Below are 27,431 nucleotides of genomic sequence, written 5' to 3'. Positions count from 1 at the left end.
TTCACCTGTTTAACATAGGAAGGCTAAAGCAGAATGTATTTCTCTTTCTGGAAAGAAAGCCCTTAATATAATGTGGGGAACTTCATCAGCATGGGTGAGCTATGTGGCCTCATGTTTAAAATAGTTTATCCATAGTGCTCTGAACAATGTAACTTCTCATATTAGTTTGGGAGGGCTGCCATAACAAAGTACTACAGACTGGGTAGCTTAAACAACAGAAATTAATTTTCTCACAGTTCTAGAGTCAGGAAGTCTAAGGTTCAAGAGCATGGCAAAAATTGTGTTAGAACAAAATAAACTTGAAATTTAGCATATCCTACTGGCATCCCTTGCTTATAGAAAAAATTTCTAATTACTGCATGGTGTTCAAACTTTTAGTATGTGGAGAAGAATGAAAAGGATCAGAAATCAGGAAACAAACAGATGTGTTCATTATGATCAGTTAAGTTGATTCGTATGAAACTGACCTCCTAGTAAATAAAAATGGTCTAATACAGACAATTCTGTGCGTCAACCTAACAAAAAAGAGAAATCAGAGGATTTCGCCTGTAGAAGATGGAAAGCGAATGCACAGAAGCCATTACCACGGAAGATGAAAGGACTTTGCCTTAAAAGTACTGTTCAGTTCATACTTAACATCTCAATCTCAACATTTTAGATCTGGCCTCATACCAATAATAATATTGTCATTCCTTGTCACCCGGTTATTTATATTTTTTATATTATTAGCTACTTAAATCTTTCAAGCCGATTCTTTTTATCTATTTCTGGATGAGGTCTTCTGCTTTACCCAGGCTGCACGCTAAAAGGGAAGCTGAGCCCTCACTCTCCGCCTGAAAGAGGTTTGCCCGCCTATGGCAAGTTCTAAGGGCTCTACTCCCCTACACGATCCGTCCCATAGGGCCCCTCTCCGCCCATCTTTTCCCAGCGTGGCTTCCTACACCTACAAATTCTGCACTTTGCTTTCTCATCATCCTGCTATCTGGTTCGAGGAAAGGGTCCTTTCTTCCTCCGAAACCCCACATGGATAAAGACTTTAAACTCTGCTACCATGGGGTGGGACGGAGCCCCACTCTCCCAGATCATGGTGGAGATGCTGCTGTTGGGCTGAGTCCTGTCAGGTTTACACACTCAACTGACAATCCAGTGACACGGCAGTCAGAGAGAGGCAAGGATGTATCTCAAGCATCTTTGTTTCGGAGGCAGTCACTGCCGACCCCCAACCAGATGAGGGGCGCAGCACCACCTCGGAATCAAACTTGCAGACCGCGCACCGGGCTTGGTGCCCGGTCCGCCTCTGCGCAGCTGCGAGCGCGTCCCGGTTTGGGCTCGGGCGTCGCTGATTGGAGTGGGGGAGAAGGCGGCGGGCGGAGGAGGGGGGCTCAGCCAATCCGGGGCGCCCTGGGCTGTCCTCTTCCCCGCCCTGCACCTTCCAGGGGCGTTGGCAGCCGGGCGCCGCTATTAGTGCGGCGAGAGGCCCGCGGGACGCGGACGCCGACGCACAGGTCATGGCCTCCTGGGTGCCGCCGCAGCCCGCCTCCGAGGCCTCGCCCTGGCCTCTGCACTTGGTGCGCGCGCCCCCGGGGCTGCTGCGGCTGGACCCCACCGGCGGCGCGCTGCTGCTGCTCGGCCTCGCCGCACTGCTCGGCTGGAGCTGGCTGCGGCGGCGCCAGGCGAGGGGCATCCCCCCCGGGCCCAAACCCTGGCCCGTGGTGGGCAACTTCGGCTTCGTGCTGCTGCCGCCGTTCCTCCGACGGAGGAGCTGGCCGTACCAACGCTGGGGGCGCTCGCCAGGGGATGTCTCGGCCGTGGGCATGCAGGTGCTCCTGTCCGACCTGGCCAAAGTATACGGCAACATCTTCAGCTTCTACATCGGCCACTACCTGGTCGTGGTCCTCAACGACTTCCACAGCGTGCGCGAGGCGCTGGTGCAGCAGGCCGAGGTCTTCAGCGACCGCCCGCGGGTGCCGCTTGTCTCCCTTATAGCCAAGGAGAAGGGTGAGCGGGACGGCGACGGGATGCGGGGGCGCGGGGGCTGCGCGTCCGCGCCCCTGCCAGCCGCAGACGCCCAGCCAGCCCCTACTGAACCCAACGCCGACGGGGTGGGGCGGGGGGCGGGGCGCGGCGCCTCCCGTTCCCCGTGCCTTTGACGTCCCGTCGAGCTGTGATGGACGCGTGACTCGTTCATGTACCAGGATTGGAAGTTGGGAACCCACTGCAAAGTTGAGGAAAAGAATGGGGTCGGAGTGCGGGGAGGGCAGCTAGGTGTGAAGCTCGGTTCCAACTTTCCGAGGGTATTCTGGCCTTTTGTGAGCAGAGTCTCACTTCCCAGGCTGTCTCTTGGGAGAAACTTTGGCCATGTTAAAAAGAGGGAGCGATATTCTTTTCACCTGGGTTTTGAGTGGAAGCGTTTAAGAAGATATTTTCCCCTAAAACAGCCCAGAAAACACATTGGAAACCTTTTGGCAATCCGAATACACTGGGTTTGTCGCCTCTGTGATTCTGGCTTAGGGAAATCTAAACTGGGCAGGTTTGAGGGCTGGGAAACGTACTATCCGCTGCAATAGAACATTACACTTCGCTCTTTTTTCTTTCCTTTCCTCTCTTTTCCTTTCCTTTTCTTTCGTTTTTGCCCTTTGTTTATCTGTCTTGCGTTTGTCTTACTGGTGGGCATAGGTCCCAGACTTTTTGCCTGAGTCACTCCTAAGTATCAGTCAGGGGTTAATTTAAATGTCTTTCCCTTGGGGAGCTTTTTCTCACTACTTCTCCAAGTAAACTAGGCTCCCTTGTTAGAGCACTTTTCCTTCACCGCACTTATCAGGAGGTAGACCACATAATTTTTTGTAACCCTCTGGCCTGTATATAGGTCTTCAGCACTACACTGACCTCTAGAACAGTAATTCCTTGTCCTATCTGGCACATAGTAGGAGCTTAATTGATATTTATTAAATAAATGAACTGCTACTTTCTGTCCCTGGAATGTGGCATAAAGAGATCCATGCTTTTTAGAATCTCACATTAAGTCAGAGTTTTGCAACAGTAATAATAATCATAATATTTTTAATGTCCCACTGAAATACAAATGTAACAATTCATACCTCACCCTCTCCATGCCTTCAAATATGCTGCTTTTTCTCCCTGAATTCTCTTCCCCTCATGACTGCCTGGAGAACTGCCTGTTTTTCTTTTCTCTTAAAAAAAAAAATGTGGTGAAATACACATAAAATGTACCACCTTAATCATTTTTAAGTGTACAGTTTGTGGCATTAAGTCATTTACATTGTTTGGAAGACATCTACCATTATCTCCAGAACTGTTTTCATCTTGCAAAATTGAAACTTTGTACCCATTAAACAAACATTTAAAAAAACTCATTCCTCCCTCTCTCTAGCCCCTGGTAGCCACCATTCTATTTTCTGTCTCTCTGCTGGGTACTTCACAAGTGGAATCATACAATATTAGTCCTTCTGTGACTGATGTATTGCACTTAGCATAATGTTTGTAGGTTCATCCATGTTGTAGAATGTGAGAACTGCCTTCCATTTTAAGACTAAATTCTAGTCTGTTGCATGTACACACATTTTGTTTAGCCATTTGTCCCCAGATGGATACTTGCATACTTCCACCTTTTGGTTATTGTGAAAAATACTGCTATGAATATAGTACACATACAAATATCATTTTAATTCTCTCAATTATTTTAGGTATATATCTGGAAGTAGAGTTGCTTGGTCATATGGTAATTCTATATTTAATTTTTTGAGTAACTGTCATACTGTTTTCCACAGTGGCTGTGCCATTTTATATTCCCACCAGCTGTGAGCAAGGTTCCAATCTCTCCACATCCTCACAAACACTCATTATTTTGTCATCTTCATACCTGCTTAAATGTCACCTTTCCAAGAATGTGTTCCCTGACATACTTCTTTACCCCCAGGCAGAGGTGGGCAACCCTTATCTCTGTGATACCACTGTTTCATTTTAACCCATCTCTCACCCCCTTTGAGTCAATCCACAGGTCATTTCAGTTCCTTCAGATAGGTGTTCTGCATCCATCCACTTCTCTCTGTCCTCCATTGTCAGCATCCTCACCCAGACCACCATCTGGTACCTCAGAAGCCTCTTAACCAGCCTGCTTGCTTCTGCTTCAATATTTTATCCACCCAGCAGCCAAACAGATTGCTTTCAAGAACCCATGAGTCACACCATGTTGCTCCCCAGCTGAAATGAATTGCTTCCAATTCCATACTTGACCTAATATGCTTGGAAGGATCTGGCCCCAGCTCATCTTTCTAACTTTATCTCTTCCCACTCTCTCTTTACTTGTGCATTTCAGCCTGCTCTAGACCCACTAAGTTGACTCCTGCCACATTTGTGATGCCTTAGTCTACTGGTTTGTCATCCTTGGACCTGGAGTAGCTTTTCACTTGGCTGATTCCTTGTCATCCCTCAGACCAGTTGTCACCTTTCAATTGCCCAATATCACAGCTTGTTTTCTCTCTCACACATTTTACTCATTAAACACTTGGAAAGTATTTATCCTATTACCTACTCCACCTACCACTGGAATGTGACCACCATGAGGGCAAAGCTTTGGTAAACCTAGCTCACTACTATGGCCCCACTAATTGGCATAGAGTGGGTTATGAAGACATGTTTGATGACTTGCATACAAGCATCTGTTGATGCACTTACCAGATTATATTATAATTTGTGTTGTGTGTCTGTCTTTTCCTCTAGATTTTTAAAGGTAGGAATTAATTTTCTTCTTCGAGCTCCTTCCTGGTGGGTATATAGTTTGCTCAAGTATCTGTAAAAAGGCAGTTTGTAAGTATTGGTACATCCATCACAGCTTATTATTAGATCCCTCTTTATCCAGGGAAAGACAGGGATCCTGGGATAACTTGGGGCTTCAGTTTCTCAGATGAAGCATTTATTCCCCCAAGAGACAGGGTTTTTTTAGGTGGTGTTGCTCTCCTGTTTTGATGGATGTGTGTTGGGCGAATAAGCTATGAAAGAATTGAGAGAAATTTCTGTGGCTGGTGAAGGTTGTTGACAAGGGAAGGTAAAGCAAGGACTGTGCGTCACAAAGAAAATGCTTATGGATTTAACTGGAAGTAGAGAACAGATCCTCTGAGTAGGAAAACGTAGATAATTGAAGATGTTTTTTAATGGATATTCAAGCGTGAAAAATAAAAAGGGAGAATGTGAGTTTATTTCAAGATGCCTATCAAGGATGAGAAACAGATGAGTTCTGAGTAGACTTCACAGATCAAGAAATGGAGAGCATGATCAACCTGAGGAAGAGAGGCCATGGGAACTAAAGGCTGAGCTGCTCGGCTTGGCAGAACCTGAGGAGCGCCAAGCCACCTTTGGCTGCTGCTGCCAATGGCAAATTGTAAAACATGAAATTGTCCAGAAACAGGGTATGTAGACTATAAGAGAAAGAGAAATAATATTAGGAATTAGAGGCCAATAACATTATTAAATACTTATTCCAAGATATTTTTAAAGAATTCTGCTGCTAAAGCTGGTGAGACTAGCAGCAGAGAGGGGAATGTGTCAAACAGTCATGTGTGTAGAGAAGCTAGCAGTAGCTGACTTAACACATTGCCAAAAAGTTCTAAAATGTGGGAAGGTTGTATATTCTATTTGAGTATTTCAAAATATCATGCTTAGGTAAGTTGATGTTCTTTTTAAACCAACAAAAACTGTATTAAGCTAGATAGGCCATAAAGACAGTCTACATCAGCTATGCTCATCATACCCATTACTCCGTCCAATTTTTTTTCCTGAGCAGAAATAGAAAATGAAGTTACAAAGTCAGGGCCAGGCTACCAAAGGAGTGCTTCACTCTAAATGTGCTCTATTTCTCCTAAAAGCATTCTAGGCATCACATTTTTATTATGAAATATTTCAAATACAAAGTTCAGAGAGCAATATAAACCCACTTATCCACCAGTCAGATTTGCTTCAGATCTGTAAGCACATAGCTTTATTTGGTATTTTTTTTTAACTTGCATATATCATATATTTAAAGTATCTTTCTACTTACAGTTTTTGCTTTTTATCTATTTCCTAGTTGATAGAAATTAGATCATTTTTTATTTGAGAGATTGCTAGAGACTTGGAGCAAGAATCAAAGCAAATAAAGCCATAAAAATGGAAGGCAACAGGAAATTTTGAAGAAGTTTAAAAATAAAGACTGGAACAGTATTGAGTACCTCAAAGAGGAACAAGATGCAAAATTAAATTAGGAAATGAAGATAGAAAATGAAAGTATCTGGATAACTTGAAAATGTAAGAGAAAAACAAGATAACTGAATGTTGCAATAAATGGAGGAAAGTAGATTATTTGAAATAGTTATGTACTCATATGAAGAAGGTCTGTATTTCCACTAAGCAACACTCCTGTGACCCTATGTAAGGAAAGGGCAAATGTAATCAGTGGATAGCACTTCTTCTGCTTCAGGAGGAAGAAAATGTATATGTGATAAATGTAAAATTGAGTCCAGTTTAATGTGTTTTAAATATTTTTATTTTAATAATATATGTTTATTGTAAAACATAAAACAGGAAAAAGAAAAAAAGGATTTCTTTCTTTTCAAAGAAAATTGGAAACCACTCATGAGCAATATTGTTTTGAGATAGCTGTCAATGACATTTTTAAGTAATCACCTTTGTTTTTGTCTAACTGGCTGCTGTAATAGTACTATAGAGTGGGTGGCCTGTAAACAACAGTTTATTTCTGCTCTGAAGGCTGGAAAATCAAATATCAAGGCACCAGTAAATTTGCAGATTTGCCATCCATGGAGGGTTCCCAAATAATTGTCTGTAAGCTCACATGGCTGAAGTGGCCAAGGGAGCTCTCGCAGGCCCCTTTTATGAAGGCACTAATTCCATCCGTGAGGGCTTTACCCTCATGACCTAACTTCCAACTACTGTCACATTGGGCATTTTGGATTTAACATATGAATTTGCAGGGGATGCAAACAGTCAGCCTGTGGCAATCTTCCAGTATTTTTTCTATATATATGTGTATTTTTTAAAATGTATTTGCTTCCTTAAAATGGAGTCACATTTTCACACTTTTTAATCATGTTTTTATCATTTAAGTGTTGTGAATGTATCTCCATATTAGTAAATATTCTCCTGCAGAGTTCTTAAAAGCTGCACAATTGAGCCTTCATTTGGTTTGAGGTAGGTTTTTGCTTCAACTCTCTAGCACTGGTTCCTCTGGCAAGAGCACCCCTTCTTCTGAGGGACCCCACACACACGCACACACACTCTTTTTACCCATCATCCTGGGTTGGAACAGGACATACCATGTCTTTCTAAAGAACTCTCCTCGCTGGCCACCATAATCAGCCAAGGGATGGACCCCCGATCATAGGTGGCTTGATCTAAATCTCATGTCTTTGTAAGAGTGGTTAGTTTGTGGGCTGGGCACAGAACTCAAGAATTCTAACTACAGATCTTCCCTCATGTAGTTTTGGTGTAAGAATTTATACTCGTGGCATAGCTTGGAAACCTCAAGCCAAAAAATAAACTTAAAGTGCTCTAACTTGGTATTACCATGGGGTAACTGACTCAAGCATTTGAGTCCTTCCCCAGCATTGTTGGGGGAAGGACTCAGGATACTTTGTTGGGGGAAGACCTGGAGGATACAGTTCTCTCTGGTGGTCAAAATGAGAGAATGGGCACCTCAAGAGAGTTCCTGATTCTTGGAAAAGCTGTTTTGCAGCAGGAAAGTATTAAATCAGGCACAAAAAAAGACGAATAGGTACAAGGATAAAAAGGTTGTGGCATTTAGTTTTCTCTGAGGTGGTGACACCAGGCCTTCCTGTTTTTTTGGTTCCACAGACTAATTGACCTTTTTCTTGAGGGCATATTTTTTGTCATTCCCAACTGACAGTGTCCTGCTTTTTGCTTTGGAGCCATTTTAATTTTTCCATGTATGTTCTTTGAAATTAAGTATTTGTGTACATCCATGAATACCTTGCTTTTCAGGATGAAGAATGGAGAAAATGTCAACTGCAGGCTCTACCTGACCCTCCACCAAACACCCCTGAGGACCTGAGCTGTTTTGCTCCCTGACATGGGTGTTTGCGAGGCTTGGAACCCTGAGACTGTTCATTCTACCCTTGCCTGTTGTCCCTGGCATTCTTGGGCACTGTCTCTTTGTCATACCTGTCAGCTTGTCACACACCCCAGTGCTAAAATATTAGCCACTTTGGAGAAGGTTCCCTCCATTTCCTTGCCTTGTCTAAACCTGATTTCCCCTTCAAGATAATTAGCCCTTCTTCAAATACTGTCTTTAACTTTGCTCATGTTCTTTGTCTAAAATGTGCCTTCATACACATCCTTATTTACAAATGATGTGTGAGCCCAGATGTCCTCTCTACTGGAAAGTGCTGCCTTCCCTCAGCGGATGTGTTGCTCTTTCCTGTATCTACATTGCAACTTGAGTTGCAACCCCAACATACTGTACTCAATACAGTACATCCCAATAATACAACGTTCAGTGTAATCCAACATAAAACGTTCAATTTCATACATCCTCTGGTTGCATGTCAACTATGCAATTTCAGTACAACCCAACATACAACATTCAATGCAAGCTGCAATTTTCACTTAGTCCAGCATACACAGGATATTGGGATTGCTGGTCCGATTCCTCGCAAGACTGTAGGCATCTTGAGAACAGGTCTATGCCTTTTAAACCTGTATGCCTTTAGTATCTGACACATAGGGGACTTAAATATTGGAAAAACTGATAGAAAAAGAGCATTTTGCTAGGTAAAACCCTTCCAAAATACAAATGTGTAGTTTAAAAGATGGTGAGTAAACGATACAGACTGAGGGCCTAACAGAAGAAAAATAAAGTTCCTTGAGAAATAGGACAAAGAAGAGATGCTATATGTGATTATCTTAAATTAGACAGTAGTTAAGGTTAGTATCAAATCCTGAAGTTAGAGTGAGAGATCATTTCTTTCCAAGGACAGAGAGGGAGGCCCATCAACACTTGGCCTTTGAATACTGAACATGGCAAAATCCTCAGCAGTGGTTAAATACAGGAAGAGCGGCTAAGCTGTGGTTGCCTAGGAAGTCACTTATGGAGCTTTGTTAAACTAACGGAGAGTTCTGATTTCATGCATGGGTGAGACATTTCCGTTCCTTCATTTTAACAATCACAAAGCCAACCAGAGGTAATTTTAACAGAACATATGCTCCATCCATGAGGAAATCAATCTACAGTCCTGCAGCCAACATCTCAAGATAGGATAGGCATTGTCAGGTGACTTTATGGAGTGGAGGATGACCCCTGCTAGGTGTCTGCGATGGAGGTATTGGTGGGATACGAGACAGCTTACCCTGCAGTGGGGGGTACTTGTGGGATATGAGACAGCTTACCCTGCAGAGTCCTAGGAAGGCTCAGGAATTGCCGCTAACAGTGATCACAGGAGATGGGCAAGCCAGTGGGCTGAAAACAGTAATGTGAAATGCATATGAAGTACAGTTAGACCACTTTCTTATCACCATCACCATACCTACAGAAAACAGAAAGTGTATGCTCTGGAGAACCTTGGATTTTAGTGACCCCTTCGCCAGAGAGGTAGAATTGGGGGCAGGGAGATAGGGCCTTGCACCACACAAGATGAAAAGTTGCCTCTAGATAAAGAGAGGACTCCTGCAGAGCATCACTCTGAGTGAAAGTATGAATTAGCCAAAGAACACTCTACAACCTGGCCACCAGCAAAAAGAAAACAAAGAACTTTGTCTTGGCCTGGATCCTGGGAGAGAAAATGTCCTCCGCCCAACTCCAGTCTCTGTTACAACTCTGCCATTTTAGTGCAAAAGCAGCCATAGACTATAGGTAAATGAATTATAATGGCTCATTAACTGGCTGTGTCCTAGTTCAATTTTATAGACACTAAAATTTGAATTTCATATGATTTTCACATATCACAAACTATTTTTCTGGTGTTTTTCAACCATTTAAAGATGTCAAAACTAGTTTTAGCTTTCTGACCATGCAAAAAGAGGCACTAGGCTGGATTTGACCTGTAGTTTGCTGACCACCATACTAGGGTTGAAGTAAGCCTGTTAAAAATGTAAGGGTGTGCATTCATCTTGTATCTCTCAATGCAAAAGAAGGCATGAAAGGAAGGGGGTTGGGAAATAAGCAGCAGGACAAATAGAAAGTTCAAAATAATATGTTAGAAATAAATGAGTAATTATACTAAATGTACATAGACTAAACTTACTGGCTAAAAGACAGATTGCCAGAATGGATTTTTTAAAAATCCAAATGTATGTTGTTTTAAAAGAGACATTCCTTCACCACCAAAAAGAGACTTATCTCAAACATAAATGTACATTAAAGTTCAAGGGAAAAGAAAGGAAAAGTTTATGCCAAGAAAACACTTAGAAAAGTTGATGTATTTTTGACAAAATATACTTGAAGTCAAACTTCATTATTAAGAATAAGGAGGGTATTACATGATGATAAAAGGAAACTGTTTTTTGAACAGAAAGATATAATTCTACCCTTGAATGACCCTAACAAAGTTGTCTAGCATATATATGTGCCAAGCAATGTAGATAGAACCTTATACCCAACAACTGCTTAGAAAAAAATTCTTCTCAACTTTATTTGGAAATTTTATTAAAATTGATCACAGGCTAAAATTAAGCCTCATTATGTCAAAAATCAGTATAAGACAAATTAACCTAGGTGGAAAAAAAGAATCATAATAGAAAAATACTTTAAACTTAAAACCATAATGAATTACATAGAAATAATACTTGTGGACTGCAGCTAAAGTAGTACCCAGTGGCAAATGTAGAGCCTTAAATTATTTATTGGAATAAAGTTCTGAAAATTGATGAAATAAGTGACCAACTTATACATCCAGAAAATAATAAAAGAGAACCTTAAAGGAATAAAGGAACATCTCATTATAATTTTAATCATATTCTCAGAGAGAGAATACACCCTGGCTTATTTTAGGAGGAGAGTATATGTAGACAAGCACATTGAGAAAGGATGTATAGGCCACTTTAATTTGTGAAGATGACTTTTTTAGAAAACATACTGGGAAACCAAATTCAACAATCTTTTGTTTCTTTTTTTAAAAAACAAAAACATTATAACCAAAGTTGAATTTATTCTTGGATGGTAAGTAAATCCAATTATCATAAAGAGGGCAATTTTCAAAATATGAATTAAATGCAATTCTAACCAAAATCCCAAGACCTTTTTAAAAAAAAATATTAGAACTTGACATGTTGATTTTAAGGTTTCATGAAAGAATAAATAGCCAAGAATTATCAAAAACACTTTTGAAAAAGAACAAGAGTGGGGCAGGGGGTGCTTCTGTATTAGATATTAAGACTTAATACAAAATCAATTTATGTCTTATTATAAGGTAACAGTAATGAAGACAATGTGCTATAAGCAAATAGACCAATATTGCTGCCTAGAAAACCTGCAAACCAACCTGCCTGTGTATGGAAAACATGTGACAGAGGCAGTACTGTACATCCGTAATGAGAAGGAGGGGCTCCTGCATAAACAGGGCTTGAACAAAGGTTGTCCAAATGGGGAGGAAAACTTGGATTCCTGCTTCACAGGAGTAGGAATACCTAACATTGATATAAATTTGGTGTACATTATAGAGACCTAAATGTGAAAAAGCAAAAATTTTAAATTTTACAAGAAAATAGAAAATGTGTTTATGACCTCAGGATAGAAAAGGGTTCTAAAATAAAACATGCAGCCCAAATCATGAAGAAAAAGATGGATGAATGCACCTATCTTTATATTTAAGACTTCTGTTTATCAAACAATAGCATTTAAATAGTGAAAAAACAGTTCACATCCTGGGAGAAGATATTTGCTATGCACCTAGAATATAAGAGAAAAAAGTACACAGTGAATAAGCGCAAATTACAGAATAGGAAACCTGGTCAATAACCTTATGAGAAGCTGTTCAACTGCCTGGTCTGACAGGCAGACGTCAATGTTGAGGAGTACCAAGTTATGGCAACAATTTGAAACTAATGAAGATATTCATTTACTTCTGGTGGGTGCATTTTTTAGTATACTCTCCACTTTGGAGAGTAATTTAGAAATGTTTAGTCACACTGAGGATGTATTTTATGAGCTCATCAGTCCACTCTTAGGAATATCATCAAAATTCTGAGGGAGTGGAAAAGGTAGAATAAATACATTTTCTAAAAAATCTTTAGAAATTTGCCTCTCATGTATCCCTTCTCAGGAAACTAATAGAGGATTTTTCTTAGCAAAATAAGGGAGTAAAATAAGAAAAAGGAAGGCAGAATCCAGGAAATGGGTTCAACACAGGAAAGTCTTAAGAAAATTCCTAAGTAATTACAAGTGGAAGCCAGGGAACACCTCAACAGAAGGCCTAGAAAGCAACCACTGCAGATTTGAGCAGACATGTGGAAGATTCCAGAGAGGAAAATGGAACTGATAAGTTATCTGATAACATTTGACCACATGGATGTTTATTTTTAGAGGCTTCTCATAGAAACGTTAAAGACTGAGAAGATTTAACCACAGGGAATGTCTTTATTTCATTTCCAGCTATATTCATAGCATGCTGGTGCTTGGCAAATAGGAGGCATTCAGAAATATGTGTTGAATAAAGTAAAGCATGTCCTCGAAGGTAGCAGAAATGAAGTAGATTAAAAATGGGAAAGGAGGAGAACTAGCTGAAAGAGTAAAGCACACCGTGGAAAACAGGAAGATAAAATAGATGACAGGAAATGAGGAAATATTTTAGAACAATTTCATACAACATCTGGAAGCAATTCGGTTGGGTCTGATGGTGGAAGATGTATAACATAAGTGAGAATCATATAAGGTATAGTTGTAGATGATCTGGAGTTCAAATGTTTTAAAATCAGGTCTCTTGACAACAACAAATATTATTTGATTCCAGATTCCAAATTTGATTCCAAATTTGATGGCCAGTGTTCTAATCCATTTGGGCTGTTGACTTATTCAGCTAATAGTTAACATGTTTCTCCTTCCTACCCAGTCCGATGCTAAAAACTGGGATTTTAATGGTGAGGACAATCAAATATTGTCCCTGCCATCATATGCAGACTGTTACTATACTTAACCTCTGTTCAAATGTTTAGAATATGGGAATATCCAGTTGGAAATATTTTTTAAGCCTGGATTCACTCTTAGGAAATAAAAGGTTTTAAAATTTACACAAACTCTAGAAAACAAACTGTTTTTCATTTCACCAGAAGTTACTATCTGTAAGTTTTATAGCAGATCTCCCTACTCTTATTGAATATGATTTTTATTATTAGAAACACATTACTGTCTTGATAAATTTTGCTAGTCATTCTTTTTGGCTGGTGATCTTTGCATATATATGAACTTTGAGAAATGACTTGAGAAATACAGAATACACTTCATAATAGGTCCTGTCCAGTAGTACCAGGGATTGTTCTCTCTCACCTCTGTTCTTGGTGTCCTTCTATAGGGATCGTATTTGCACATTATGGTCCAGTCTGGAGACAACAGAGGAAGTTCTCTCATTCAACTCTTCGTCATTTTGGCCTGGGAAAGCTTAGCTTGGAACCCAAGATTACTGAGGAATTCAAATATGTGAAAGAGGAAATGCAGAAGCATGGAACAGAGCCCTTCAGCCCTTTCCCCCTTGTGCACAATGCTGTCTCCAACATCATTTGTTCCATGTGCTTTGGCCAGCGCTTTGATTACACCAATAATGACTTTAAGAAGCTACTTGATTTTATGTCACGAGCATTAGAAATTTGTCTAAACACCCAGGTCCTCCTGGTCAACATATGCTCCTGGCTTTATTACCTTCCATTTGGACCATTTAGGGAATTAAGACAAATTGTAAAGGATATTACCATCTTCCTTAAAAAAATCATAAAAGACCATCGAGAGTCTCTGGATGTCAAGAACCCTCAGGACTTCATCGACATGTACCTTCTTCACATAGAGGAGGAGAGGAAAAATGGTAACAAGAGTAGTTTTAATGAAGATTACTTATTTTATCTCATTGGGGATCTCTTCATTGCTGGGACTGATACCACAACGAACTCTTTGCTTTGGTGCCTTCTGTACATGGCACTGAACCCTGACATACAAGGTAATTAATAGATGTTTCCTTTATTCATGGCAAAACCAGGTTACTTAAATCAGGTTCGGCAACCTTGGCGATCCTGTGGCTTCTAACACTGAGTAATGTCTTCAGGTTGGAAAACAAAATGGAAATACTTGTATTTCATAGGACTTGGTAAGATGTTAACAGTGAAACTCCAACTTTCTGGACAATAGGATTAATGTCTTACATGCTTGCCCCTGCTTTAACTCTCTACAGGTCTGATTCTGTGTGAAATCTGTAATGGAAGATGAAGTTTTAGAGAAGAATTACATTTTAGAGCTGAAGGGATCATCTGAGCTCATGGATCTCACTTTGAAAATGGAGAACAGTGTCCCAGAGAAGTTCTGAGACTTTCACAAGGTCCACAGCTAGTCCCACCATATCAGTACAATAGGTAGTGAATGTCAGCCATTCATAGTGGAAGAATACAGGGGAGGATAATTTCTGTTACTCCTGTAATAACTTGTATATCAAACTTAGTGACTAAAACAACACAGATTTTTTATCTTATAGTTCTATACATTGGAAGTCTGATGCATGTCCCAGGGGGCTAACATCAAGATGTTGGCAGGGCTGCACTCCTTTCTGGAAGCTCTGGAGGAGAATCCATTTCCAGCTTCCTTGGCTCCTGGCCCCCCCTCTGCATGTTCAAAGCCAGCAGTGTTGCAGCCCTCTGACCATTCTTTAATCCTATCTCCCACTGACTCTAAACTCAACATGGGAAAGTCCTCCAATTTTAAACCCATGTACTTAGATGGGCGCACCCAGAAAATCCAGGATCATCTCAAGCCCTTAATTTAATCACATCTACAAAGCCTCTTTTGCTATGTAAAGTAGCATATTCACCAGCTCCAGGGGATTAGAGTTTAGAAGGCTTTGAAGGCCATTTTCTGCCTACTATTGATAGGATTGTGCCTACCTATATTAGTTAACTATTGCTGAGTAACACATTATCCCAAAATTTCGCAGCTTTAAACAATCATCACATATTATCTCACACAATTTCTGAGGATCAGGAATCTAGGAGTGGCTTGGCCTATGATTGAGGATTTCTCATGAAGTTGTAGTCAGGAGACTGGCTGGGTCTTCAGTCATCTTTACACTTAACTGGGACTGAAGGCTCCACTCCTGAGATGGCTCATCCACATGACTATTGGACACAGCCTTTAGTGCTTGGGCCTTTCCCGAGAGCTGCTTGACCTAGCAGCTGCCTTCCTCCAGAGTGAGTGAGCCGGTAGACAGTGCATGACCGAGACAGGAGCTACATGTTTTATAATCTAAGCCTAGAACCGATATACCACTGCTTCTCCCTTATTCTACTGGCCACACGGACCAACTCATTACAGAACGGAAGGGGACTGCGTGAGGATGTGAACACTGAGGCAGGGACTGTTGGGGCCGTGGTAGGCTACCACACCCTGTCACGTATGAAAGCTTAGAGAGTCAATCCAGCATTCCAATGAGAGAATGATTTCCAGTGCTTTTGCCTTTGCCCCGGTGTTCTGCTGTCCTCTTTCAAATTCAGAGGGTACAGGGTCCCTGGGACTGGTTGCCTGCACTTAGAATATCTACCCAGTGCTTCACTTCACTGGGGCTGAGTCAGAACTGTACTGCTCACTTACCTGCTGTGTGTACGAAGTGCTGGGAAGTGTGTGTACAAAGGCAGTCTCAGTTCCCTCCCAGTTTATCTTCTAGCCTATTCTTTCTTATTCTTTACTCTTTTTTTCATATAGAAAAGGTTCATGAAGAAATTGAAAGGGTCATTGGTGCTGACCGAGCCCCTTCCCTCACTGACAAGGCCCAGATGCCCTACACAGAAGCCACCATCATGGAGGTGCAGAGGCTGACTGTGGTGGTGCCTCTCTCCATTCCTCATATGACCTCAGAGAAAACAGGCAAGTCCAGGGGCTCCCTCCTTGAGCCCACGTGAGGGCAGCCCAGCTCCTTAACCCAGAGGAGCTGACATGAGGGCTTGGTGACCACTGCCTAGCTTGGTCCTTCTGAGGGTTGGCATTGTGTGATGGGTACTCAGGTACCAGGGGGCGCCTCAGCCCTGCTGTCTGTTGCTCCTTGTACTGGCCTTCCAGCACAGCTTGTTTTGTAAAAAGCTCTCTAGACTTCAGAGCAAGATAGTTAGACTAGTCAGACAAACCCTGCCACCATTTAACGTGGCTGTACTGACTACAAAACTCAGAATTAACAAAAGCACCCCTCAGTCCTCTTCTTAGAGATCAGAAGAACTATCTAAATATGGAATTGAGAATTTTAACTGGGAATTATCCTACTTCAGTTTTTACAGTTTTGTGATGGAAGCATAAATATTAAAGAATTAGAAGAGTCCATCTCATCCTAAGGGCACCTTTTTCAATCTCTCACCTACAGAAAAATGTGTCCATTTGTTCAAGTCCTTAACATACAGGCACTCTGCAAACATCCCTCCTAACAAGGGGTCCACCTCCTCTAGAGACAGCCCATGATGTGAATCCCATGGTTAAATCTAGTTATAAGACAGTTATGGGAGGCAGTCACTTAAAAATGACTATAAATACTTAATTTCTTTGGTGCAAATTAGGACACTCTGTGCAACATCTTTGGGGTGTTGTTTAAGGGGCACATGAACTTGTCAGCCAGTAAGAGCCAGTGTTGAATTCCCTGTACATCCCTTTACCATAGTTTACCTTCCTCATCATACATACTGTTGAGTGGACATAAAAGATTCCATAAACTGTGCAGTTTTATACAAGTAATAGGAATATGCAATTCTTTGGGAATGTTTACGTGGAATGCCCTGTGATTTCTGTTTTGGTGTTTCCCCTTAATTGGGATGATCTTATGACTTGATTTAATTCATTAACTCAACATCTGTCAGAGCATGCCCTGTCTCATGCTGGGTCTTGGGATGGTGACAAAGGAAGGATGCCAGTTGGTAAGGTCTTGCCCCTAACCCTCAAGTGCCTCCAAATTTAGTCTCTAGCAAATTAAGAAGCTACGTATGTAACTAGATTTTTTTCAGATAGTGATGTTTATGAAGAACTGTTAGTAAAAGCATGTTGAATGACACTGTGTTTGTTTGTTTCAGTGCTCCAAGGGTATACCATTCCCAAAGGCACAGTGATATTACCCAACCTTTGGTCAGTACATAGAGACCCCGCCATCTGGGAGAAACCAGACGATTTCAACCCTAATCGATTTCTGGATGATCAAGGACAACTTATTAAAAAAGAAACATTTATTCCTTTTGGGATAGGTCAGTTAAACTTTTATTTTGTTAATGGCATAATTAAAAAAGAAGTAGAACTAAAAGAACCTTTATATTTCATAATATTGTTTCAAAAATGTTTTTGGCGAGCTAGCATCAAAGAGATAAATGATTTAGGTAATGCATCTCCACGATGTTCATTACAGATTTTAAAAGCAAAATGAAAGCAATTGCTTTTAAATCTTTAAATATGACTAGAAATCTCCCTTTCTGAGTTGCCCAGGTGATTGTTTGAGTCCCAGAGAAGTGTTGGGGTTAAGAGCACTTACGACCTCCTGCTGGGCTGGGGCTTGAGGGGGCAGGTTCCCCCATCTCCCCGGGCCCTCTTCAGGCTCCTGGATTAGGACATGTAGGATTCCTAGAGAAGAGGAGTACTCAAGAGAGCCGTATCTGACTTATTTTCTCCTTAATCTTCCAGGTAAGAATGAAGGAAAAGATACAGGGCAGCCTGCCAATTTGGATCTGTCTCTAGTTCCTATATAGGATGAAACAGATTTTTTTTAAGGAAATTAGTAAATATTTTATTAATGGAATAATAAATAGGTGAAAGACAATGACAACCATATGTGTCCATCAATGCACAGAGCAGCTAAGTTCCTAAAAATGGAGTTCATATAAAACAAAATTCACAATTTCAGAGCCCATTTACCCTGTCCTATTTCTGGCTTTTCACTACAAACACAGATATATTCTTACAATATATAATTTTAGGTATAAGGCTTAGGTTTTGGAAGAAGATGAGCAATTACAGTCAAAGAGAAATTCTGTGGAAAAATATATGTTCAGATCCTCTGCCCATTTTTCAATAAAATCATTTGGCTTTTGTTATTTTGTATTTTGAAATAGATTTTTATGAGTAGGAGTTAAAATGTAAACTTGATCATTTGATATATGTGGCAATTTTATTTTTAAACTTCCTGTATCTGCTTAAAACACTTAATCTAGATGTTTCACATAAATTTGTCCTTTTTGAAATAGGAAAAGGGATGGTATTATAATCTTCACTTTTTCCCTGATCTCATTTTTAGGGAAGCGGGTATGCATGGGAGAGCAACTGGCAAAGATGGAATTATTCCTGATGTTTGTGAGCCTAATGCAGAGTTTCACATTTGCTTTACCTAAGGATTCTAAGAAGCCCAGCCTGATTGGAAGATATGGTCTAACTTTAGCCCCACCACCATTTAATATAGTCGTTTCAAAGAGAAAGAACATCTCCAAGAAGGGAATGTAAATACATTTCCTTCCAAACAGATCCTTCCTTCCTTCTGTCAACAGACAACAGATCCAGCAACACAGCGCATCCAAGTTAGGCTCTAATTAGATACTGGAAAGAGGGTAGAGCAGGAGTTTTCATCTTGGGAGGATTTCTCAGCAGGACACCTCTGTCGTTTTAGCAACCCATGTCTGTGACTTAGGGGATGGGGACTAAAGTACTGGGTTGGGAAGCAAGAGGTCTGGATTTTATTCCCACTGGCAACTACCAATGAGCATTTCTTCTCATCTTACAGTGCCTCTGTGATTGTGTGTGTAAAATGAGGCTAACAAAACTTGCCTTCTCTCTGTCAGTGCTAATGAAGGTCACATGTCCCCTATCTTCTCTGACATCACCCAAACACTGTTAAGTTCTGGAAACACATTCAGGAATAGAAGGAAGACCTACTTGTGTAAGACCTGGGACAACATGGGAACGGTTTCAGACTTGAATACTTTGTCAGAGAAGAATGTGGCCATAGGTTACAATGACTTAGAGTTTTCTCAGTACAGATCCTATGTCAGTTTTAGGGGGCTTGTTTTGTTATTGTTATCTTTATGATTTGAGTTTTTACTTTTTGTAGACATGGAATAAGTAGATTCTTGTCCATTATGCTAAGGAAAGGTTATAGTTTGAATTTATATGTATACCTTCTATTTCAAGGTTCAAGGCCTGAACCGTAGGCCTGGCTGAAGAAGTGGCTTCCTGGCAGAATTCCTTTCTGCTAGTTGACTTGCAAATATGTAGCTCTATCTTTTGACTTGAGCCCTGAATAGTGAGCTCAGGAGTTTTAATACTGGGATTCATCAGGAAAGGATTCAAACTGTACCAAACATTCCTTTTCTATTCTGTCTTCTACTAGCCCTAATGTGTCTCATCACTGAACACTCTCAGACAGGAAGGCATTTCTATTCTTTTTAAGAGAACTAAATTGTTCCTTAATAAAGAAGGTCCCTCTAGAAGAGTAGTTCTCAAAAAAAGGTAATGGCCGCTTTCAGGGGGTATTTGGAAATATACAGGTGCATCTTTGGTTATCACCCGTTTGCTGCCCTGAGGCCAGGATGCTAGATGTCTTGAGTAGCCGCTTACAGTGAAGAAGTGTCCTGCCTAGTATGCTAGTATATCCCCCATCAAGAACATGCTCCAGAGAATGATTTGCCCTTTTATTCTCCCACAGTATCCTCGTATGGAAGTAATCATGATATAATATGAGCATCTGTACTTTTGAGCCTTTCCTCATGCTGGTACCATACTTAATGTTTTACTTGTATGCTCATATAATTCTTCAAGAAACTATTAAGAGGATGCTGTTTTGTAGCTGATGAAGCTGAGGCTTAGAGAAGGAAGGTAAGGCACATAGTTAAAAAAGTACTGCTGTTCATTTCAAACCTACCAGTGTTTGCGACTGGGGAGTTCTTTCTGAACCACTTCTCAGCATTGCCATTATCCCATAGCACTCTACTGCTCTGCATTTTCATTACAGAGCAATGATATACAGGCTAATCTTTAGGTGCCTTATGGATTTTTGTTAATTAAAGAAGAAAAATGAGTAAGTTTTTTCAACATTCCTAACCAATGTGTAGCTTGAAAAAACTGAGATTACATTGAAATCAGATGGTTATTTTCAATAAAATGCCTCAAATTGTATCATTTTAAAAACATCTTTATATGGTAAATCGCTGAAAGGATTCTTAATGCTTTCCTGTACATGTTGACATTTTACAATTTTATACTTAATGACTTATTTTAAATGTAAAAATAATACTCCTTTGTTTTATAATTCATAAATCTGCCTGATAACTAATTTTTAGTCCTCATCTTTAGCATAATATTTGATGCTTTTATTAAACTTTTTGGTTTAACTGAGATAATGTCATGTCTGGTTTCTTGTTTCTTGTTTTAACTGCTAAATAAAATTTTGTTTTACCAGATGTCAAATTAGGAAACACCAGAGGGTATGGGCCTCCAAAAAGAGAAAGATGGCCACAATATAATATAAGCATGGCTTTAGACAGGAGGATAATTCTTTTAAAATTGTAGTCCTGATGCCACAGAAATACAAAGAATTATTAGAGAATACTGTGAAAAATTATATGCTAATAAACTGGATAACCTAGAAGAAATGGACAACTTTCTAGAAAAATATAACCTTCCAAGACTGATCCAGGAAGAAACAGAAAATTTGAACATACCAATTACCAGCAACAAAATAGAATTGTTAATCAAAACACTACCTAAGAACAAAAGCTCCAAAGCAGATGAATTTATCGCTGAATTTTATCAAACATTTAGAGAAGACCTAATATCCACCATGAAAGTTTTTCAAAAAGTAGAAGAGGAGAGAATACTCCCAAACTCATTCTATGAGACAGCATCACTCTAATACCAAAGCAGGGCAAAGACACCACAAAAAAAAGAAAGTTACAGACCAATATCCCTGATGAACATAGATGCAAAAATACTCAATATTAGCAAACTGAATTCAAAAACTCATCAAAAAGATAATCCATCATGATCAAGTAGGATTTATTCTGGGGATGCAAGGATGGTACAATATTTGAAAATCCATCAACATCATCTGCTGTATCAACAAAAAAGGACAAAAATCACATGATCATCTCAATAGATGCTGAAAAGCATTTGAAAAAATTCAGCATCCATTCATGATATGATAAAAACTCTCAACAAAATGGGTATAGAGGGCAAGTACCTCAACATAATAAAAGCCATATACACAAATTTACAGCCAAGATCATACTTAGCAGCAAAAAGCTGAAATCTTTTCTTCTAAGACTGGGAACAAGGCAAGGATGCCCAGTCTCCCCACTTTTATTCAACATAGTACTGGGGGTCCTAGCCACAGCAATCTGACAACACAAAGGAATAAAAGGCATCCAGATTGGCAAGGAAGAAGTTAAACTGTCACTGTTTGCAGATGAGATGATGTTGTACATAAAACCCCTAAAGAATCCACCCCAAAACTACTAGAAGTAATAACTGAATTCAGCAAAGTTGCAGGATACAAAATCAATACACAGAAATCAGTTGCATTCCTACATTCTAACAATGAACTAGCAGAAAGAGAAATCAGGAAAATGATTCCATTCACAATTGCATCAAAAAGAATAAAATACCTAGGTATAAACCTAACCAAGGAGGTGAAAGACCTATACCCTGAAAACTACAAGACACTCACGAGAGAAATTAAAGAAGACACCAATAAATGGAGATACATCCTGTGCTCATGGATAGGAAGAATTAATATTGTCAAAATGGCCATCCTGCCTAAAGCAACCTACAGAGTCAATGTAATTCCTATCAAAATACCAACAGCACACTTCAATGAACTAGAACAAATAGTTCTAAAATTCATACAGAACCACAAAAGACCCAAATAGCCAAAGCAATCCTGAGAAGGAAGAATAAAGCTGGGCGCTTTATGCTCCCCAACTTCAAACTCTACTACAAATCCAGAGTAATCGGAACCATTTGGTACTGGCACAAGAACAGACCCTTAGATCAACAGAACAGAATACAAAGCCCCGATATAAACTCACATATATGGCCAATTAATAAACAATAAAGGAGCCATGGATATACACTGGGGAAATGACAGCCTCTTCATCAAATGCTGTTGGCAAAACTGGACAGCTACATGTAAGAATAAAACTGGATTACTGCTTAACTCCATACACAAAAGTAAACTCAAAATGGATCAAAGACCTGAATGTAAGATATAAAACCATAAAACTCTCCAACAGTCCATAGGCAAAAATCTTCTGAATATAAACATGAGCAACTTTTTCCTGAACGCATCTCCTCGGGGAAGGGAAACAAAGTAAAAATGAACAAGTGGGACTACATCAAGCTAAAAAGTTTCTGTACAACAAAGGACACCATTGGTAGAACAAAAGGGCATCCTACAGAATGGGAGAATATAATCATAACGACATATGCAATAAGGGGTTAACATCTAGAACATACAAAGAGCTCACGCACCTCAACACCCAAAAAACATAACCCAATTAAAAAATGGGCAGAGGGTCTGAACAGACACTACTCCAAAGAAAAAATTCAGATGGCCAACAGGCACAAGAAAAGATGTTCCACATTGCTAATTATCAGGGAAATGCAAATTAAAATCACAATGAGGTTTCAACCTCACACTAGTTAGGATGGCCAACATCCAAAAGACAAGGAACAACAAATGCTGGTAATGATGTGGAGAAAGAGGAACCCTCCTACACTATTGGTGGGAATGTACATTAGTTCAATCATTGTGGAAAGCAGTATGGAGCTTCCTCAAAAAACTAAAAATAGAAATACCATTTGACCCAAGAATTCCACTCCTAGGAATTTACCCTAAGAGTGCAGGATCCCAGTATGAAAAAGACATATGGAACCCTATGTTTACTGCAGCACTATTTACAATAGCCTAGATATGGAAGCAATGCAGGTGTCCATCAGTAGATGAATGGATAAAGAAGATGTGGTATATATACACAATGGAATACTATTCAGTCATAAGAATGAAACAAATCCTACCATTTGCAACAACATGGATGGAGCTGGAGGACATTATGCTCAGTGAAATAAGCCAGGGAAAGACAAGTAACAAATGATTTCACTCATTTGTGGGGTATAGTAATGAAGCAAAACTGAAGCTTAACAAAAGAGCAGCAGACTCAGACTCCAGGAAGGGACTAGTGTGGAGGGTGGATGGGAAGGGAGGGAAAAAGGGATTAAGGGTCATTGTGATTTGAACACATAATGTAGGTGGCTCCAGGGAAGGCAAGTACAGCATGGAGAAGACTAGTAGTGACTCTATCGCATCTTACTATGCTGATGGACACTGACTGCAATGGGGTGTTGGGGAGGGACTCAATAATAAGGGTGAATGTTGTCATCAGTATGTTTTTCATGTGAAACCTTCATAAGATTGTGTATCAATGATACCTTAATAAAAAAAATTTATAGTCCTGAGAGCATGGTTATTCTCAGGACTGTGTCACAATCCAAGTTTCTTATTTCCCATGTCAAAGCCCAGCTTTATTTGAGGGGGTGCTGAATCTGCACAAGCCCACTGTGGCAAAGTATTCAGTGCTTGCCTCTCTTGCTCTTTTCAGCTGTAGAAGAGTTTATTACCTCAACTTGTGCCTTTTGCCTACAGAGAAGCCCCTGTTGGCTCTTTTTCCTGGCCAAATCTTCCTCCTGCTGGTCACAGCTCAGATGTACCTCTTGGGGAGGTCCTCCACCAAAGGTCTAGTATATCTAAAGTTCTTTATTGAGAACTCTGCTATAGACAGAATGTTTGTGTCCCCACAAAATTCATGTATTGAGATCTAATCCCCAATGTGATGGTGTTTGGAGGTGAGAACTTTGGGAGGTGATTACATCATGATGATGAAGCTTTCATGAATGGGAACAGTGCCCTTACAGAAGAGACCCCAGAAAGATCCCTGGCTCCTCTACCCTGTGAGAATACAATGTGAAGACAGCCATCCATGGACCAACACCAGACACTGAATCTGCCTATGCTTTGATTTTGGACTTTTAGTCTACAGAACTGTAAGAAATAAATTTCTGTGATTTGGAAGATACTCAGTCTATTGTAGTTTTGTTATTGCATCCCAAATGGACAATCTGTTATCTCATCAACCAGAGACCTTCTCACTGTCGACAGTCACCCTGTTTATTTACACCTATAGTTTCCACCATCTCTTCTGCCTTGGACGAGAGGTGCCCTTTGATGCACATGTTTTTAATCTTGATGAAGTCCAACTTGTCTCTGTTTACTTTTTTGCCTGCGCCTTTGGTGACATATCCAAGAAATCATTGTCAAATCCAATGTCATGAAGCTTTTCTCCTGTCTTCTTCAAACAGTTTTATAATTTTGGTTTTAAGTTTAGGTCTTTGATCCACGTTGAGTGAATATTTGTATACTGTATAAGGTAAGAATCTAACTTCATTCTTTTGCATGTGGATACACAGTTTTTCAAGCACCATTTGTTGAAAATACTGTTTTTTCTCCCATTAAATGGTCTTGGTACACTTACCCAAAATCACTTGACTATATTTGAAGATTTACTTTGGGGTCAATACTATCTTTTAAAATAATGAATCACTAACCAGTTTTGTACTGACACCAGAATACTGAGATGAAGCAATGCAATGAAATAGCATAAACACACATTCTTTAGTGTATAAATGGCATCATGCTATGAGGCAATAGGAAATAATATCTTAAAAACAGTACTAGAGCAATTGCTTAATTATTTATAAAATTAAAGTAACATCTTTTCCCTCTTTTCCTATATCCAAATTAATCCCAAGAGTTAGGTCTAAAAAATAAAAATAATGTATCTGTATGTATCTACCTATGAAACATTGGATATGGGAATGGTGAGTTACTTTTCCAAGCATAAATAAGTAATGGACTCAATCAAAAAAATAAAGCAGAACAGATTTGATGATTTAAAATTGAAAACTCCTGTCCTCTAAAATGATAGGCGGCGAATCATGAACAATTGTTTCAGCCTTGACAAAAATTTAATGTCCTTAATATATTAAGTGCTTATAATTCCATGAGTAGTAGAATACCCCAATTTTAAAAAGAAGCAAAAGATACAATTTTTGAAAATATAAATGGCCAATGTATGAAATAATGTTTAAATGCAACTAAAACAGAAAGATAGCATTCTTTACTCATTGAATTTTAAACATACTTTTCAAAAGGAAAGTACCAAGTATTGATAAGGGAGAAGGATTCATGTTCCTGTTGGCAATTTAGACTGGAGCTATGTTTCTGGAGAAAATTTGAGAACATGCACAAAGATTTTTAAAGTATTCATTCCTAAATATAGAGTGATATCCTAGATTGGATGCTGGAACAGAAAAAGTAGTGGATCCCAATAAAATCTGAGTTTAATAGTCTGTACAAAGGCTGATTTCTTCATTTTTCACAAGTGTGCCATAGTTATGTAGATATCAAAATTAGGGGAAACTGAGTAAAAGGAATATGTGGACTTTGCAACATCTTTGCAATTCTTCTGTAAATCAAAAATCATTCCAAAAGAATTTTTTTAATGCAAGTACAGGTGCAATACTGAATCATAAGACCAAATCTATATTGTCATCTAAATTGGTCATCTAAATGATCAACTATATATATCCCAGGTATATTTGGTCTTCATCCACAGTTCCTGAAAAAAACTTCACTCTTAAAGGTGAAATGGGTGTCTTGTCATGTTAATGAGAGATTTGGACCCCACCCAAGGGCAGGGGTTGCAGGCTGAATCAGCCAATGGCCAAAAAGTTGATCATGACTGCAATGAGGCCCTCATAAACCACCCCCACCCCCACCCCCTGGAAGAGTTTATCACTCAATTGGATCCTGTTTTCTCTGTCAAGAGTTTCTACACTTGGGGAACCAGAAAGCTCCCACATGCCACCAAGCCAGGCCCCAAGCTCCAGGAGAATAGAAGCTCCTTTATTTGGGACCTCTCATTTGGTTGTTAACTTGTATACTTCACTGTATCCTTTATTAAACTGGTAAACAGTAAGTGTTTTCCTGAGTTCTGTGAGCTTCTCTAGCAAATTAATCCAACCTAAGGGTGAGGTCACCGGAACCTCCAATCTGTGCCCAGTAGGTCAGAAACACAGGTAACTGCCTGAGGCTTGCAACTAACTTCTGGAGTCAGGGGCAGAGGTCAGTGTTTTAGGACAGAGCCCTTAATCTGGGGAATCTGATGCTACCTCCAGGCAGAAAGCTTCAGAATTGAATTGAGTTCTTGAACTCTCTGCTGGTGTTCGAGAATAGCTTGGTGTTATGCATGGGAAGACCCCCGCCAACACACACACACACTGGAATTGGGGCCAGGAACCCGAAAGGAATTATACTACTACTACTGCTTTGTATGATACTATCATTGTTGTATATATGAAAAAACATATCTCAACAGGCATACTTTCTCTAACTGTACTTCACTTTATCGTGCTTTACAGATACTCTATTTTTTACAAATTGAAGGTTTGTGGTAACACTGCATCAGGCAAGTCTGTTGGCACCATTTTTCCAACAGTATTTCCTCACTTCATGTCTCTATGTCACATTTTGGTAATTCTCACAATATTTCAAATCTTTTCATTATTATATTTGCTATGATGCCTGTGATCAGTGATCTTTGGTGTTATTATTGTAAATGTTTTGGGGCACCATGACCTCTGCTCATATGATGGTAAAACCAATAAATGTATGACTGCTCCACTGATCAGCATTCTCCTGTCTCTCTCTCTCTCTCCTTGGGCCTCCCTGTTCCCAGAGACACAACAATACTGAAATTAGACTAATCAATAACTCTACAATGGCCTCTGAGTGTTTAAGTTAAAGGAACAGTTGCATGGCTCTCACTTTACATCGAAGGGTAGAAATGATTAAGCTTAGTGAGGACGGCATATTGAAAGCCCAGATAGGACAAAATCTAGGCCTCTTGTGCCAAACAGCCAAGTTGTGAATGCAAAGGAAAAGTTCTTGAAGGAGATTGAAAGTGCCACTCCAGTGAATACATGAATGGTAAGAAAGTGAAACAGCCTTATTGCTGAGGTAGAGAGAGTTTTAGTGATCTGGATGGAAGATCAAACCAGCCACAACCTTATGCCAAAGCCTAATCCAGAGCAAGACCCTAACTCTTCAATTCAATGAAGGCTAAGAAGCAAAGAAGCTGCAGAAGAAGAGTTTAAA

General features: G+C 39.9%; 1 protein-coding gene across 1 annotated transcript; it reads left to right on the top strand.

Annotated features, from left to right (window-relative positions):
- The first annotated feature begins 1,424 nt into the window (after nt 1-1,424).
- CYP2U1 (cytochrome P450 family 2 subfamily U member 1) lies at nt 1,425-20,562 on the top strand. Its single transcript, XM_017666929.3, has 5 exons — nt 1,425-1,998; nt 13,530-14,165; nt 15,914-16,075; nt 17,260-17,427; nt 18,468-20,562. Exons 1-5 carry the CDS (start codon nt 1,509-1,511, stop codon nt 18,668-18,670), a joined length of 1,659 nt encoding a protein of 552 aa, XP_017522418.3. The 5' UTR covers nt 1,425-1,508; the 3' UTR covers nt 18,671-20,562.
- The last annotated feature ends 6,869 nt before the right edge of the window (nt 20,563-27,431 follow it).

The sequence above is a fragment of the Manis javanica genome, chromosome 5 (genome assembly GCF_040802235.1).
Source record: "Manis javanica isolate MJ-LG chromosome 5, MJ_LKY, whole genome shotgun sequence".
In the NCBI taxonomy this organism is placed as follows: domain Eukaryota; kingdom Metazoa; phylum Chordata; class Mammalia; order Pholidota; family Manidae; genus Manis; species Manis javanica.
This window is presented reverse-complemented; position numbering and strand designations above follow the sequence as displayed.

What these genes read in the sequence shown, in the direction of transcription:
- CYP2U1 (XM_017666929.3), top strand. Translation starts at nt 1,509, where the DNA reads ATGGCCTCCTGGGTGCCGCCGCAGCCCGCCTCCGAGGCCTCGCCCTGG. An exon ending in TATGACCTCAGAGAAAACAG is followed by an intron (nt 16,076 to 17,259) that starts GCAAGTCCAGGG and finishes TGTTTGTTTCAG; the next exon opens with TGCTCCAAGGGTATACCATT. An exon ending in ATTTATTCCTTTTGGGATAG is followed by an intron (nt 17,428 to 18,467) that starts GTCAGTTAAACT and finishes TCTCATTTTTAG; the next exon opens with GGAAGCGGGTATGCATGGGA.